Source organism: Taudactylus pleione, unplaced genomic scaffold (genome assembly GCF_031769625.1).
Source record: "Taudactylus pleione unplaced genomic scaffold, aTauple2 ptg000662l, whole genome shotgun sequence".
In the NCBI taxonomy this organism is placed as follows: domain Eukaryota; kingdom Metazoa; phylum Chordata; class Amphibia; order Anura; family Myobatrachidae; genus Taudactylus; species Taudactylus pleione.
In genome coordinates this window covers 2697447-2714182 of record NW_028285064.1, presented here as the reverse complement: position 1 = coordinate 2714182, position 16736 = coordinate 2697447, and the positions used below count along the sequence as shown (strand labels likewise).

Here is a 16736-nt window from a genome sequence, read left to right as displayed (position 1 = left end):
CTAGCGTCTTTTCTTAATATCCTTACACTTACACATTGCATACTTACATAGGAAGGTTCCCTAGCATTAAGGTTAATATCCAAGGTTTTATTCATTATTAATTATGTAATAAAGCGACTGTATTTAAGATCTCAGGTTTAGTACATGATAAGCAGACCGTGTTTGGTGCTATTCTAAACCACTGTTTATTTGCAGATTTCCGGTTCCATCGGCGAGGAAATCGCAACATGCGTCTGCAAATTATGGATCATAGAGAGTTAGGCATTGAAATGTACTCTGTAATGTAGCCAGTTTAGACTTGTTCTTCGGTGGGAAAACGGACAAAAAGAACTGTTGGAGGCTGAACTATAACAATACAAACTGACCTATGAACTGTATCGTAACAGAAGAACCAACGGGATTATGCCAACTTGTTCTATTGTATTGCCTATCTCTGCAAGGGTATATATGCAAGCACCCTGGATCTGTTAGTTAGTCATCTTTCTTTGCTGTTGACGGAGGTTTCATAGTTGATGCTGGGAATCTGGATTCAGAGCGCATGCGTATGTATTTGACTGTACCTTGTGATTGTATAATTTGTTTGCGCTAATTGTATTTAGATCACAGCGTGTAACTATCTGTTTTTTGGTGAATAATATCTTTTTGTGCTTTGGAACCACAATCCAAGTCTGGAAAGCAATTATTTCTTGTGCGACTTATAACGCTAAATAGCGACATTTAGGGTGTATAGATCATTAGGTATTCATAGTAACTTTACCCCAGTCCTCAGCAGTCCAATCCCTGTACCTTTTGCAGAATATCAGTCTGTCTCTGATGTTTTTCCTGGAGAGAAGTGGCTTCTTTGTTGCCCTTCTTGACACCAGGCCATCCTCGAATAGTCTTCGCCTCACTGTGCCTGAAGATGTACTCACACCTGCCTGCTGCCATTTCTGAGCAAGCTCTGCACTGGTGTTGCCCCGATCCCGCAGCTTAATCAACTTTAGGAGACGATCCTGGTGCTTCACAACTATTGAACCTCTCTCCTTGAAGTTCTTGATGATCCGATAAATGGTTGATTTAGGTGCAATCTTACTAGCAGCAATATCCTTGCATGTGAAGCCCTTTTTGTGCAAAGCAATGATGACTGCACGTATTTCCTTGCAGGTAACCATGGTTAACAGAGGAAGAACAATGATTTCAAGCTTCACCCTCTTTTTAAAGCTTTCAGTCTGTTATTGTAACTCAATCAGCATGACAGAGTGATCTCCAGCCTTGTCCTCGTCAACACTCTCACCTGTGTTAACGAGAGAATCACTGACATGATGTCAGCTGGTCCTTTTGTGGCAGGGCTGAAATGCAGTGGAAATGTTATTTTTAGCACTAAGGGCTCGATTCAGACCCGCTCGCTAGATGCGTTCGCACGCAGCGAAAGTATGCAAATCCGCGATCGCACAGTAAGGCATTAGCACGCCCACTATGTCTTGGTGTGCGATCGCGCTGTGTATGCAGACGCCCACCAGCCTGTCTTAAGACGCCCACGTGCGCATGTCATCTCCAGGAAGTGTATGCAACCATCGGTAACATCAAGTACCATCGGATGCATACGCAGCACTTGTGATTGACCTTAACCTACCGCAAGCACTGCGAGTGCTTCAGTGTAAAAATCAGCCAAGTGACGTGTACCATGACGCTGCGTCTTAATTATGCACGCCTCTGAAATGGCATTAAGATGCTCAGGCACGTCTGCGTTCGCACCACCAGCGTTAGCTCGCTGTCTAAGCGCAGCGAGCTAACGCTTCCCGATCACTCATGTTTTCATCGACCAACCCGTCATCACCCACAAATGCCTTCTCCTGTCACTCAATCAGCTGGGCTGTCTATGCGCAGCGAGCTAACGCTTCCCGATCGCTCGGACTGGTTCGCGCACTGTGATGCATACGCATGCACACAATTGAAACAACGGAAGTCTGCATGCGAACGCTTCCTAGCGAGTGGGTCTGAATCGGGCCCTAAGTACATTGTCATGGCAAAGAGGGACTTTGCAATTAATTGCAATTCATCTGATCACTCTTCAGGACATTCTGGAATATATGCAAATTGCCATCATAAAAACACTGAAGCAACAGACGTTGTGAAAACCAATACTTGTGTCATTCTCAAAACTTTTGGCCATGGCTGTATATGTAATATATACTGTGAGTGACGCCTGTAACAGTATATATATCACAGGGGCTCTGCTCTCACTATAATAACAAACAATAATAATAAATAGTGGGGTTTTGGTTCATGAATTGAACAAAGCATTTATGCTTGTAGCCCCCCGTCAAGGGACCCCACATTACTGCAAGTCCCTACTCTATTGCTCAGAATTATAACATGGAAATAGCTATCACATCAGTGTTAAACTTAAGGTATGCTATCTGGTTTAAAGGGCCTTATTCAGCTTGAATTGCACGGCTGCGTTGGCACCCAGCCCGTCGATGTTTGTGCTCTGCGCATACGTAAGCATCGCAGTGCGCATGCGCGATCCTATCGCAATGAGCACGCAGTCCAGCAGCATAGAGATTGATATGAACTGACCATTTAGGGGTAAAGAAGGGGGGGGAGGGTCGGCAGAACGCAGGCGTGCCTGTGCGTTTTAACGCCGCTACAGGGGCGTGCATAATCAAGCACTTGCGATTGTATACGCTGGCAGAGATCTAGATGGCGACATGAAGTTTAACAATTTGTGAGGTAGGGTCAGGTCAACCACAACTGTGCAAATGGTTCCGATGTTACCAATGTTTTTGCGGATGCATGTCATGGGAAGTGGGCGGCTTTATACAGTGATGGGCGTCTTGGTATTGTGCTGCGGTTGACGTGCGATTACATTCATTAGCATACTTTTGCAGCTAGCCCGGGGCGTGCGAACGCAGCAGTGCCATCTGTGCTAAATCAGGCCCAAAGCTCACAGCAACTTTGCTTTTAAAGGTGAGGCAGTCACCAAGCACACCTGTTGCAAAGCACCTAGGAAAACAGCTTACACAAGCTATATTAAACAGGTTAAGGTGTCTATGTACTAATAATCGCTAATAATGTACTTATTATGTATCCATCTTGCATCTTATATTTATTTTTACCAAGAAGTGATAGACTTCTCAGGGGGAAGCTGATACTGTATGACAGCATGTGCAATGGGCGGTATGGTCATTAGAGGAATAGGTCAGTAGTTATACTGTAACAAACAGGGGGCAGCTGGTGGTCAGCTGGTCATAGTCTAACTAATCACTTTTAGTAAATACCTCATTTGGCAGTGGCACCCAGAGCCTGCACAGCACAAGGGAAACAAGCAGAGGGACCAGAGCCTGCACAGCACAAGGAAAACAAGCGGAGGGACCGGAGCCTGCACAGCACAAGGAAAACAAGCGGAAGGACCGGAGCCTGCACAGCACAAGGAAAACAAGCGGAGGGACCGGAGCCTGCACAGCACAAGGAAAACAAGCGGAGGGACCGGAGCCTGCACAGCACAGGGAAAACACGCGGAGGGACCGGAGCCTGCACAGCACAAGGGAAACAAGCAGAGGGACCAGAGCCTGCACAGCACAAGGAAAACAAGCAGAGGGACCAGAGCCTGCACAGCACAAGGAAAAAAAGCAGAGGGACCAGAGCCTGCACAGCACAAGGAAAACAAGCAGAGGGACCGGAGCCTGCACAGCACAAGGAAAACAAGCAGAGGGACCGGAGCCTGCACAGCACAAGGAAAACAAGCAGAGGGACCGGAGCCTGCACAGCACAAGGAAAACAAGCAGAGGGACCGGAGCCTGCACAGCACAAGGAAAACAAGCGGAGGGACCGGAGCCTGCACAGCACAAGGAAAACAAGTGGAGGGACCGGAGCCTGCACAGCACAGGGAAAACAAGCGGAGGGACCGGAGCCTGCACAGCACAGGGAAAACAAGCAGAGGGACCAGTTACAAATTTGTACAGAAGATTCTACGTTGGCAACATAACAACAAATTTCTGTCTGGAACTTTCTCTTCTGGGCGATTTAAGTTGTAACAAACCTCCAAAAACCCAAATTAACAAGTTGTGATTTTCAAGAGGCCCAGCGTGTATCCTGCTTATGACGGGAAAATAACGATTGCTCAGAAGTCATTGATCAAACTAATGAAATAAGTGGTTTATAAAGGCGATACATTCACACGGCTGAATCTCTGTACGCACACAGCAACCACCTGAGTGCATAAAAAAATAAAATAAAAATTTGGCTGCGCTAATACAACACCACTGTCAATTCTTATAGAGTTTAAATAAAAGTTCATTTATTTCAAATAAGCATGATGTGTATTTATAAATATATATGTGCAATACACATCAGAACAATCACAATAAATTTGAAAAAGAACATTTTTATATAAATATGAAAAATAAAATAATAAATACAAAAAATAAAACTTGTAAAATTAAGATATAAAAAGAAGAAATGCAGATAAGACTTTAGAATATAATCATATGCTTTTTTTTGTTAGAAAAGCTTGTACATGTAAAGATGCATTAAAGGCTTATCAATGATCCAGTTTAGTTAGTTGAAACCAGTGCAACTGTATTGTTTGTGCATTTGTACATATATTATTCGCAATTCAACATAGTCAGACAATGTCACTGGATATGTGAAAATCAATTGGATTGAAATCCAAGATATTTAGTCAATGGTTATATAACTCATTGATATGCGATGGCTGATAGGATTTTTGTTTATGCCAACATAATGAAAAAATATATTTTTTATGTATACAAAAAAAGGGGGCGCTCACCCACTTCGTAGAAACAGTGCGGCATCAGCGGAGTGTCCCTCCTTTCAGTTGGATTCCAGGCAAAAAGGCTGCACACAATTCCATTTGTAAATAGGAACTGTGTATTAGTTGTTCTTTTGTGGGTACGCTGGTTAAACAGTCTGCCCGGGTGTCGCGTCCCAGATCGCCGTGATCTTACCGTGGGACCTCTGATGGTGTAGTATAGGAATAGGCAGCCGGTCAGGTTTCAGAAGTGTGAATGCTTTGGCCGGCTCAACTGGAGTCCTGCAACTCAGCAACATACACAGCGTGTGCGAGGGGAGCCGATCCGTTCTCAGGGCCTGATTCAGAGCCGCTCGTAAGCGGCCGCTCGTTCGCTCCGAGCGATGTTCGCACATCTGCGCATGCGTATGGGTTGTAATGCGCATGTGCCAACCAGTCCATGCGGCCGGAAATCGTGTGCTCGCAAAATAGCGAATGCCTGGTAATTTGAGTGACAGAATGAGGCGTTTGTGGGTGGTAACAGGGGAAGGTGCTTGAAAACGGGGAGTGGAGATCCGAACGCAGGTGTGCCAAACGGTCAAAACGGGCATTTAATGGGTGTGCATAATTAACAAAGCAGCGTCATCGACCACGTCACTTGGTTGTCTTTTAGCCTGAACTGCTCGCATGATTGCGGTAGGAAAATGCTACAACAAGAATAGCGAGCAGTTCATACGCTTTTCAATGTACTCGATTAATCTAATAAATAGCGGAGATGTTGTATGATGCGAGCGGCCAAGGGGCATCTTTACAAAATAGCGAGCGCATGTTTCGTTCGCTCGCTCAGAGGCGTCAACAGACCGCAAAGAGCGAGCGCTCAATTTAAATAGCCAGCCCCTTTTTCTGAATGAGCGAGAGCAAATAGCGTCCGGCTCTGAATCAGGCCCTCAGCGCCATGATAGAAACTGGTTCAGCCTCGTGTTCTAGTCAATTGACTCTGAAAGTTTGTGAATTCGCTCAACACGTTTCCGTGTGTTCCCACACCTTCGTCAGGAGCGTGATTTGGGGAGACAGGTCAAGCTGGCCACACACTAGACCAACTTACAACCAACCATCCAACTAGTTGATTGGTTGGAATTAAAATCTGGTAACGTATGAAAGCAAATGACAATCAGCAATTTGCTCACAAACGCGGGAAAATGGAGAAAAACTGTTGTTTGAACAAATTGTTTAGATCAAACATTTAACAAACTTGTCTGACGTCCATTTTCATCTGTTTTTTGGGATTTAGGAGCAAATTGCTGATCATCAGTTACTCCCATACGTTACCAGATTTTCATTCCAACCAATCAACTAGTTGGATGGTTGGACAGATAATCTGTAGATGTGTGGCCAGCTTCAGTCTCTTCATGTGATCCAAAGGTTATTTGTATAATTGGTCCCCTTTCTCCCTTTTTGTTTATTTTTTTAACACTTCTGGTACTCACATAATATCATGCTGGAATAGGTCAGGGTCAATTTTGGTTACTTTACTGCGGGTGCTATAATCATGTTCAAATAAGACATATATCAGAATATTATGCAGGAGTATTGGTACCCCGATTTCTCAGATATGTTCGCCTATCATATAATTTAATACTTATTTTTACCTATTTTTGTTCATATGTTGTCTTATGCCTGTGCAGTGAATCTTCCTATGACCTGTTAAAAATACCTTAATAAAAGTTATATTTTATTCTTAATCTTTAATATTTACTAAGAGTGCCCCAGCAAGTAGCCTTTCTTTTTTTCTCTTTTTGTGTATAGGAAAGGGGAGGTGACAGAAGATGATCACAGCGGAGGGAGGGTCGGAGGGGAGACGATTTGGGCAGCTTGAGGAGCATGAAATGCCGAAATTAATCTCAGATACGTAACTTTTTTAGGATATAGAGAAAACAAACCGAGATATAACTAACAGGTGGCTGTCATACTGAGATGCGATGCATTCCCGATATTGGCCCCCGCAGCTAACGCCATCTGAAGATGGCGTTAGCCGCTGTAGCCTATGGGCTACACCGCGCACTATTAGCTGGCGGAGGGATCCGTCTGAACCCTCCCCGGCTATGGCGGATGTGCATGTGCAGTCCACAGGACTGCGCATGGGCCCCACCCCCTGCAGTGGTCGGCCGCTCTGCGGAGACATCGCAGTGATGGGTTCCTTTCGGAGCCCGTATCCCTGCATGTCCCGGATAATACATCCGAACGAAGAGATCGCTTTTTGCATTGCGATCAGGGGCGTTACTGGCATGTCCCTGATCGCATTGCAAAAGCCATCATTGATAAATGGGTTTCTAATTCTATACACAATAAGAAATTTTAAATCATTGGGTCTGAAAGCTGATCATTAATAAATGTGCCCCAAACTGTGAATGTTCCAAGTAAGTGTGATGCTGATTATATAGTGCAAATATATTTCCCCAAATGTTCTACTTTCAACAACATAAAGAGTTCACTGTTGTAAAACTACGAATAAAGGAAAATTGTGGAATAATGCATAATAAAACTTCCTGTGAAATGTTTCCGTGTGCACAGAAGACAATTAAATAACAAATGGAGGAGAAGCTTTAATGTGGAAAATCCAGAATCCCTTCAGACATTCCAAGTCCCTTTTTTGGTCTTTCATCTGCCAAATAAAGTACTGGATGAAAGTCCTCCTGTCTCTCACTGCACTGAGAGGTAGGGGATGCTGTGAAGTAAATGAGGAAAGCAGGCGGGCAGGGAGGGGACCCCTCGGGAGAGGTGGGAGCAAGCCTCAGCAGCTCAGCGTAGGATAGGATCAGCACAAGTCTTTCTATCCCAGAGCATGCCATGGGGTGGATCAGAGAAGCATCTGTCTGCTTGCAAGAGAAGGCCGGCAAGCAAGGTAAGAGCGACCCATGGCTACAAGTGGGCAGAAGGGGGATTGACAGGTGGGCTGCAGGGCGAACATGCCGGAAAATATCGAAAAAGATAATTTTAGAACAGAAATGATTGACAAAGTGTAATGTCTAAAATGATTTACTGGGAATAAATAGTTTTTTTGGGGAGAATTATGCCCCCCTCCTGCCCTGTATTCTCTAGGGAAACTTCTACATATATGGACATAGCTAGATTATCCATAAGGATTTACAGAGAGGTGATCACTTCTCTTGACAGTAATTCCTCCTTTATTCATTGTATTCTTATTTTCAGTCTCCTCCAGTCTCATCCTTTCTGTATTTTACATTAGTGTCTGTACTGTCCAACATTTAGGGACTGCGACGAGCTCCCGGATAAACCAGTGCACAGTCCCAGTACAGTCCCAGGACACTCTCCTTCACAAGATCTGAGGTTTTTACATCTGCTTTGCACTATAATATGCACTCCCAGATTACAACAGAGAAGTTATAGATAGAGCAACACATTGTGCAAAAGCATGATTTAGGACAAGAAGCTTGCAATTCACTGACGTTGCCTGACAACATAGCTGAATGTCTGACATGTAGTAACCAGATGTATGTTTATATTGTGTACTGAGTGTACTGGGTAGAACTTGGGGGAGGGTTACAGACTGCAAGAAACCTCTGTATTTACAGACTGATATATTAACTCTATCGGTACAGAAACAATCCATGGCCTCAGATGGGAGGGTTAATGACACATCCAACAGTAGATGTATCCTGCCCTTCTTTATTAAAATACCAATACCTCCTTACTAAGACTGTATTACTTGCCGTACGTTGTCAGTCATGTCCATGACCATGATTATTGCAGAATTGCTTTAATACCTGCATCAGTCCAGGAAAAGCCACCAGGAGATGACCTGTATTCTGGGATACTGATGTGAATCATGTCTTGTGCAGCTAAGTGACCTTGCTTAGAAGATTTTGGTTACAAGTTTGTCTTTATACTGTAAATGATGCCTTAATTACGAATAGTCTATTAAACGGCACTGAAGACCAGAGCTATTGGTCACTAGTGGTCAGACCCTATCCTGATGATCCCAGTAGTGACAATCACACATTCCCTCCTGTGTTATATACTTGGCAATGCCCTCACTTGTTGCATGAACTATCTGCTGCTGGTCACTAATATTACAAGTCACAAGTAGCTTGGTGTTGAAGAAGTTCTTTCAATACTTGGTCAGCTTGTTGGGAGAAAAGGTCTTTAAACCCAACATTTTAGACAGAAGGGAAACTTGTAACCTTGTAAGGAATCGGCCTTCCTACCTATATATCTGTCTGTTATTACCCAGTTTTGTTCTATTAATGCTTACAATTGTAAAGTGCAACAGAATATGCTGCTATATAAGAAACTGTTAATAAATCAATAAATAAATCTGTAACATTATCTTTGAGGTTTTAACCACTCCAAAGACAGCGTAACAGGGTCCTATTACCCAGATAAGGCGAATTCATACTGACGAAGAGTCAAACTTTGCCTTAACTTGTCCCCGACAGGACAGTGCGGAGAGCTCTGCTCAAACTCATCCTTTCCCCACGTCTGTGCTGTCAAATAAACAGGGCTGGTTTAAATCTGTCACATCATAAACGTAACATGACTTTTTCCATGATGGCAGCCTGACCAATGGCGACTTTTTGTCGCTGGGATTCCTCGTGCCCTGCTGCTGGAGTCCTTACTCCGACGCGCTCAGTGACTGCAGGCTTGGCGGGTCTCCACTTAACACACAGAAGCCCAACTCGAGGCAACACTCAGCAATGACTGTGTAACTGTTATGGGCTGACACATTGTTATAATGGTGAGATGGACAATCCTGACACCCAGAGACATAAAGTGACAACAGCAAGTGTGCTGCGAGGGATTCCCGCCTTATATACAGTATAGCCGACTGCTGTGCCACAGAGGCTCCACTGCGGAGAGAAAGCATTTTGCTGCACAGACATTAATGCTGCAACACATTGTCATTCCTGCGCTGGGTGAGGTACAGGATGCGAATCCTGGGGAAAGATAACCAAAATCAATATTACCTGAACACCGCTCAGTGTATATGACCCATGCATAGGATTACAGATAACACCGTTATACACCTTATTCTTGGCACAGATATACAGTGGCAGCGGGCATCTTATACAGGCCCATGCCTAGGGAGGCACGTATAGAGGGCAGGTCCCCGTACTCACTTTGGGCATCTTAACTTATACAGTGTATTTGGATCCTAGAGAACTATTATTTATTTATTACCAGTTATTTATATAGCGCACACATATTCCGCAGCGCTTTACAGAGAGAATATTTGGCCATTTACATCAGTCCCTGCCCCATTGGAGCTTACACTCTATAATCCCTACGACATGCGCACAAACACGGGTTAATTTTTTATTTTATTTTTTAGAGGGGAACCAATTAACCTAACAGTATATTTTTTGGAGTGTTGGATGAAACCGGAGTACCTGGAGGAAACCCATGCAAGCACAGGGAGAATATACAAACTCCACACAGTTAGGGCCATGGTGGTAATTGAACCCATGACCTCATTGCTGTGAGGCAGTAATGCTAACCATTACACCATCTGTGCTATAGTAAGGGCAGGTGGTTAACACAGAAAAGGCAGATAGGGACGCGAAATAGGACGCCGGGTCTGGAAACGCCAGCAGTAAAAATCCCACACTAAAGCCATGGTGGTGTATCATTGTAGTCCATACATGTTACTTCACATCTAGGGGCATATGTATCAAAGCTTGATGTGGGATAAAATTGTGAGATATATATCACCAATCAGCTCCAAACTATCATTTTGCAGGCTGTGTTTAAGAAGAAATGATAGTGTGGAGCTGATTGGTTGGTGATATATATTTCACAAATTTATCTCACATCAAGCTTTGATACATATGCCCCTAGTGATGGACACACAATCGCAGACTCTCCTAAAATGTTCACCAGGCGTCTGGATTATTGGGGGGATCTCCAGGTCTCCAGGGAGTGCAGGCACATAGGCCTATAGGGAGGACAGAGGCACCTCTTTTTTTTATACTGCATCTCCCAGAGGTCAGATATGTAAAGTAGACAAGTGACAATCACACATATATATATTGTACAGCGCTGTGGAATATGCTACTGGCTGCTATATAGTCTGTGCGCTTTGGTCCCAGAGCATGCACAGTGCGAATACATGCAAGTGGACTTGAGTACAACTCTGCCTCACCCCCCCCTATATGTTACAGTATTTAGGAGGAAAAAAAAAACCAAAGAGGATAAAATCTTCTAAACCGTATTTGGACCTGTAGATCTGTCACATTTGAATAGCTGCAGCATCGCTGCTTTGTCCATGTAAATTTTCATTCAGTGTATCCGCGGTGTTCATGATATCACCTCCAAGGCTGGTGTTCGTGTTCTTTGTCTACCTGCATCCCTGTGGTTTGGGGTGGAAATGTCTTTGCATCTATTCTTGATAATATTCTCAGATGGTCTCTGTTGTGTTAGTTATTCCCCTCGCTATCAATGCCATGAACTTGTGTTGACTATAGGCCACAATTCCTGTTGCATTTAATGTTTCCTTGTTATTAGTCAATGTTCTAAGTCACCTGACTGACCCTGGGTTATGACCTCATCCATTGATGTCACTATTTTAGGCCTTGATAACTTAATCGCAGGGCTGTGTGTGCAAGGTGCATGTATTACATGTATTACAAGGTACTATGCCCATTGCAAAGTCATACCATGCTTATACTATTAACTGCACCACTAGACTGTTTCTTTTTAGCTAGCATATCTGCTCCTAATTAGCTATGTCTTTAGCGATGTTCTAATTAGCTATGTCCTAATTAGCTATGTGCCGTACAATGTCAGTCATGTCCATATACTTATATTAGATTATTGCAGAATTGCTTATTACCTTCATCAGTCCAGGAAAGGTCACCAGGAGATGATCTGTCCTCTGGAATACTGATGTAAATCACGCCTTGTCCAGCTAAGGAGCATCCCCAGAGCTAATTGTATGAAATGTAGGACTTGAAGAATGAGGGAATTATGGGCAGACACTTGGGAGTTTCTGGATTAATGACATTTGGTCTCTGTTCCTCTTCCCCTCCTCTCTCTGTTTTATCTGCACCCATTCTCCCTGCAGGCACACAGCGTGCTCTGTGCTCAGAGGTCCATCCATTCCCTACGGAAGGCGTTCCTGACCCCCCTGCCGGGCAAGCGTTACCCCAGAACAGACTATGGTGCCGCGGAACTGGATTTAAACTGGGCTCATCCCCTGGAGATGCTCAGTTTTGGGCAAGGGGACCTCACTGTCACTTCACGTCACTGGTGGAGGAATCACATCCAGATCTGCAACCCACTGCCAGGAAGGTTAGCAGGCGATGGGAACGTCGCCTGGGCGGGCACACTGAAAACTTCAGGGGATCAGTATCATGAATGGAGCCTGGCAGTAACGAAATCTGCATCTGTCAGGGCTAAGCTCGCGGGAAACTGTTCTCAAGTCTGGAATCAAAAGCAGACGATTAGGAAGAGATCTTCTACGGAGAAGAACTGCAACAGGAAGGCCGATCACGGTGAGTGAGCAATCATTTTATACACAGAGCTGGGTGCGCCGTGTGCTTCACCTGGAGTGGTTTAAATCGAGATATATCAGATTTGAAGGATGAGCTGTTATCTGTAATTGTTATATTTGAATTTATGGCTTCCTCCTATAGAAAATGTATTCTGTATAACCGTATATATTGCAACGTTCATTTGAGAGAATCTTTTTACAACCTAATTAAGGCCTTAGGACTTGTACACACTTGTGTTGATTTCCAGCGCTTATATACTCAAGTCAATAAGTTTTCGCAGTTTTTTGTGGCAAAATTAGGTACCTCGGCTTATATTCGGGTCGACTTATACTCGAGTATATACAGTAAGTTCCCAAAGCCTATTAACACCCTTCTGATGCTGTAAACATGCAGTATGACAAGCACCATCCATTAAGTGCATCATACACTAGGCTGTAAGGGTGGGGGGTGTTTAAGAACGTGCTTTGAATGCTACATCACAGGCCAGAGCAGGGCTCCAGGTCTTATCGCTTCTTGGTGAGCATTCTGATTATTATCCTTTATTTATATGGCGCCACAAGTGTTCCGCAGCGCCTTACATAGTACATAAACAAGGGAACAAGAAACAAGTGACTTACAGTACAATACAATGCAGGACAAGGACAGGGTTTGTACACATTGCCGATCATAGAGGGCCCCATACGCGGTGCAATATGCACCTTGCGATGCAACGGCAGATCCAACGGCATATTGGGCGGTCCTCACACACAGAAGCGATCCGGTGGCCGACCGCCCAATACGCCGGCACACCCCCCCCCACCCGCATAGCGTTGCGTGGGATGGTTCGTCGATCCCCCAGATTAATTGAACATGCAGAAAGATCTGGAGGAGCGACGGACGACACCGCGGGAGCGCGCAGCGGACGATATCATGCCCACACACGGAACGATATAGCGGCGATATCGTTCAAAACCGTTGGATAGGGCGCTATATATCGCTCCGTGTGTGGGGGCTTTTACACTCAAAATAAGCAGCAGGGTGTCAGCAATCAAGTGTTCTTGTGGGGAGTAAGGAGTAGAAGAAAGAGAAGCACATGAGGAGGGCCCTGCTCGTGAGAGCTTACATTCTTATTATTGCATATCCCTGTATATTATTCAGACCATTTACAAGGTTCACGTGACGGAGGGAATCCAGACTACAGAATATACTGTTCTGAGATTTTTACTATACAGAAGAAGTATCCTGCAATCAGTATTATATCTATCAGAGAATGCTTTATATCTATGAGAGAATTGTCCTCACTCACACTTGTCATGGTTGTAAAATAATGTAAACTATCAGGGAGATATAGGGCTTAACTTACAGAGACGCCACCAAATGAATGGCTAATTCTGTACACTACTACCCAGTTCATTGACCACAAGGACGTCTCATGAAATTCTTCTCATACTTGCTGGGACATGTTCATTAGGGGGAAAAAAAGAGCTATGCAAATAAATTTCACTTAGTATTAGTCACAAAATGTAACAAGGAGATCACTTTTATCTGTTACCAGCATGGTCAGTGTAAGCGTCCGCAGCTCTGGTATTTTCCAAAAGAGCGCAGCGGTCTCGCAGATGACTCAAAAAAACATCATTACTCCATGTAATAAAGAACACCGTAATCCAGCCAGTAAGATTTTGGCTGTAGACAGTAGACATAGCGTTAGGACCAAATCCAGTTACAAGGTGCTCTGCTCCCAGACAAACACTGTTGCAATAGGGCGGGGGGTTAGTGAATACATCTGTATGCATGCAGGGTTATGGCGGCTGCTTTTGCAGGTAGCACACAAATACTGGCTGCTTTATTTTTACGCTGCAATTTAAAATTGCCCACAAAGGGGCTGATTCAGACCCGGACGCTATGCTGCGCTCGCTCGCATTGAGCGATTTTTCGCAATCTCCGCATGCGTATGACTCGCAATGCGCGTACGCGAACCAGTCAGTGCGATGGGAAAGTGCTCGCCTGTAGCCCGTAGTGGGGCCGCTATTTTGAGTGACAGATAGTGTCGTTTGTGGGTGGTAACAGGGGAAGGTGCTTGTAAACGGGGGTGTGGATGTGCGAATGCAGGCGTGCCCGACCGTCAGAACGGCGTTTAATGGGTGTGCATAATTAGCAAAGTAGCGTCATTACACACGTGACTGGGTTGTATTTTAGCCTGAACTGCTCGCAATGTTGTGGTGGGAAAAGGCTACCACAAGCGATGCGAGCAGCTCCGATGGCTCTCGATGTTCTTGATTAATCCTACAACAGGGGCGTCTTTGTACAGGTTGCGAGCGCATAGCGCGGCCGCTCGCTATTACTTGGTGGACGGCTTTACGCGACGCAGTGCGAGCACATGATTTAAGTAGCCAGCCCCTTTTAGCCAGCGAGCGGCCGCAAATAGCGTCTGGGTCTGAATCAGGCTCAAAGTTTGTTCCCCCACCATCACCTGCAGAGCAACAAAGTTCTATCGAGGTGCAAAACATTCTCCCTGATGTGCTCCTAACTGTAATGCTGGCCATACACTAGCACGATTTCGGTCCGATTGCACGACTTTAGACACGTCGTAAGATGCATTGTGTGGAAATCATGTAGTATTTAGGTAGGAATACGTTCTGATGCGCGTTCCCACGCGCTGTTCTATCGTATCTTATGATCAGACGTGCAGCCCATACTATCTGTCGTAATCGTATGCAGATTGTGCCATCTATTTGCACATGCGATGCATTGTGCGTCCGACCGGCGTCATTTAAATCTATTATGATGGCATGTTTTTGGTGAGGCACACGATCGATTGTATCACGACCAGTCGTATAGGGGCGAGTGATTGTACGTCAGATCGTATGTACATCGTGTGTCAAAAAAGCACCAAAACGTACGGCCGTGACTGCCAGGGAGCTGCCAGGGGGTTCAAGGGAAAACGTATGATGAATCGCATCTTATGCTGGTGGTACTAGTGTATAGCCAGCATAAAAGTGGTAAGTAGTTACCGGCCTTTTACTGGCGGGAGTGCACCCTGCACTGTGACTCTAAGGCACAGGGGCGTTTCTAGAGAGGAGGGGGCCGTGTGCAGTCTCCGACACGGGTCCCCTCCTCTCTGTCTGGCAGCCGGCAGCGTACTGAGCTGTGCGTGGCCAGTGCCGGAGTTATGGATTCTGGGCACTAGAGTGCGCCCCGAGGTCTATAGAGTATGCGCTGGTCACCAGGAAAATGGCCGCCGCGGTCATTTTCTCGTACTGCGCATGGGCAAACGACAGGAAAATGCCCGCGGTGGCCATTTTCCAGTCGTTTTTACAGCGCTGGACCCCCGCACCGACGTGGGACTCCGGAGAGGTAAGTAATAGTATGGGTGCAGGGTGTGCGGTGCGGAGACCCCCTGGACCCAGGGGCCCGTGTGCCCCGCACACCCTGCACCCATTATAGATACGCCCCTGCTAAGGCAGCTTTCAGGTTATTATTGAGCTGGCTTGGAGCTTAGTGACGACGCCAGTAAAGACCAGATCTGTGGAGCTGTAGATGCTGTAACACCTCTGGGCTATGAAGGAGGGTGCAGGTGGAGGGAACAAGAATGAACTCAGAGAAAACATTCAGCAGTCTGTGACAGACTCACACATTCACCCTCTCCTCCCACACGCCTGGACGTGGCACAAGATCCGTCTGGAAGCAGGCGGATCTCTGCATACTGCACGCACAACTCAATTCAGCCGTCACGCCCTCGCTTAACTTAGCTTATGCATGAGCGGCCCGTTACCACCCAGTTTCACGCCCAGTCAAGATGTGACTGGGTTGCACACAGCAAAAACGCGCGAGATCCGGCCACAAAAACTGACATGATTATGTACATCTCTCTACCAGCCCCTTTATGTGTATGCCCATTGCAATAGCAGATGCCTATATAGAAATGAGAGTGAGGGTCCGCTGGCGTCTTGTTCATACTGACGCAGACTCATTATACAGCTGCGGGTTTTACCTTCGTTTATCTTCATGTACTGAACGTTTTATTAGTTCCTTTGGTTTTGGTATCGCTGATTAAACATCGGCATCGGCAGCATATGCGAAAGCCAAGACCCCCCACTGCCGCATTCTCTGATCCACTGCTGCGTCGGCAGATGCCGGCATCGGATCAACTGCGGGAACATAGGACATGTGAGTAAATCACACTGCCGGGGGCCGGTGGAGCATGCGCCACTGACTTCGGAACACAGCCAGAAAACGGGGCCGTTTTTGTGGGCCAATCCGGTCGCTGCCCCTAAACGTCAGCGGCATGTCAATCGCGCTGCAGGTTTTTAGGGCACTGCGAACAACATGGCAGGACCAGATCTGCACATGCGCAGTGCGTCTCCAGCGCAGATCTGCAGACATCGGAGATTTATGAGAATATCGTATCTGCGTAAATCTCGGAATCAGACAGAGTGTGTTCATTCAGCAGAGAATGGGAAATGTTCTCCATGTCGTTGAAACGAAAATACTTCATGGTAATGTAGTAGAATTGA

General features: G+C 45.5%; 1 protein-coding gene across 1 annotated transcript in view; it reads left to right on the top strand.

The window, feature by feature from the left end:
- Window positions 1-7574: 7574 nt before the first annotated feature.
- Window positions 7575-16736, top strand: part of ARTN (artemin) — a 37753-nt gene continuing 28591 nt past the window's right edge. The window contains exons 1-2 of the mRNA XM_088455596.1: window positions 7575-7634; window positions 11814-12243. Coding sequence (XP_088311722.1) covers window positions 7575-7634; window positions 11814-12243 — 490 coding nt within the window. The remainder of the gene's footprint in view (window positions 7635-11813; window positions 12244-16736) is intronic.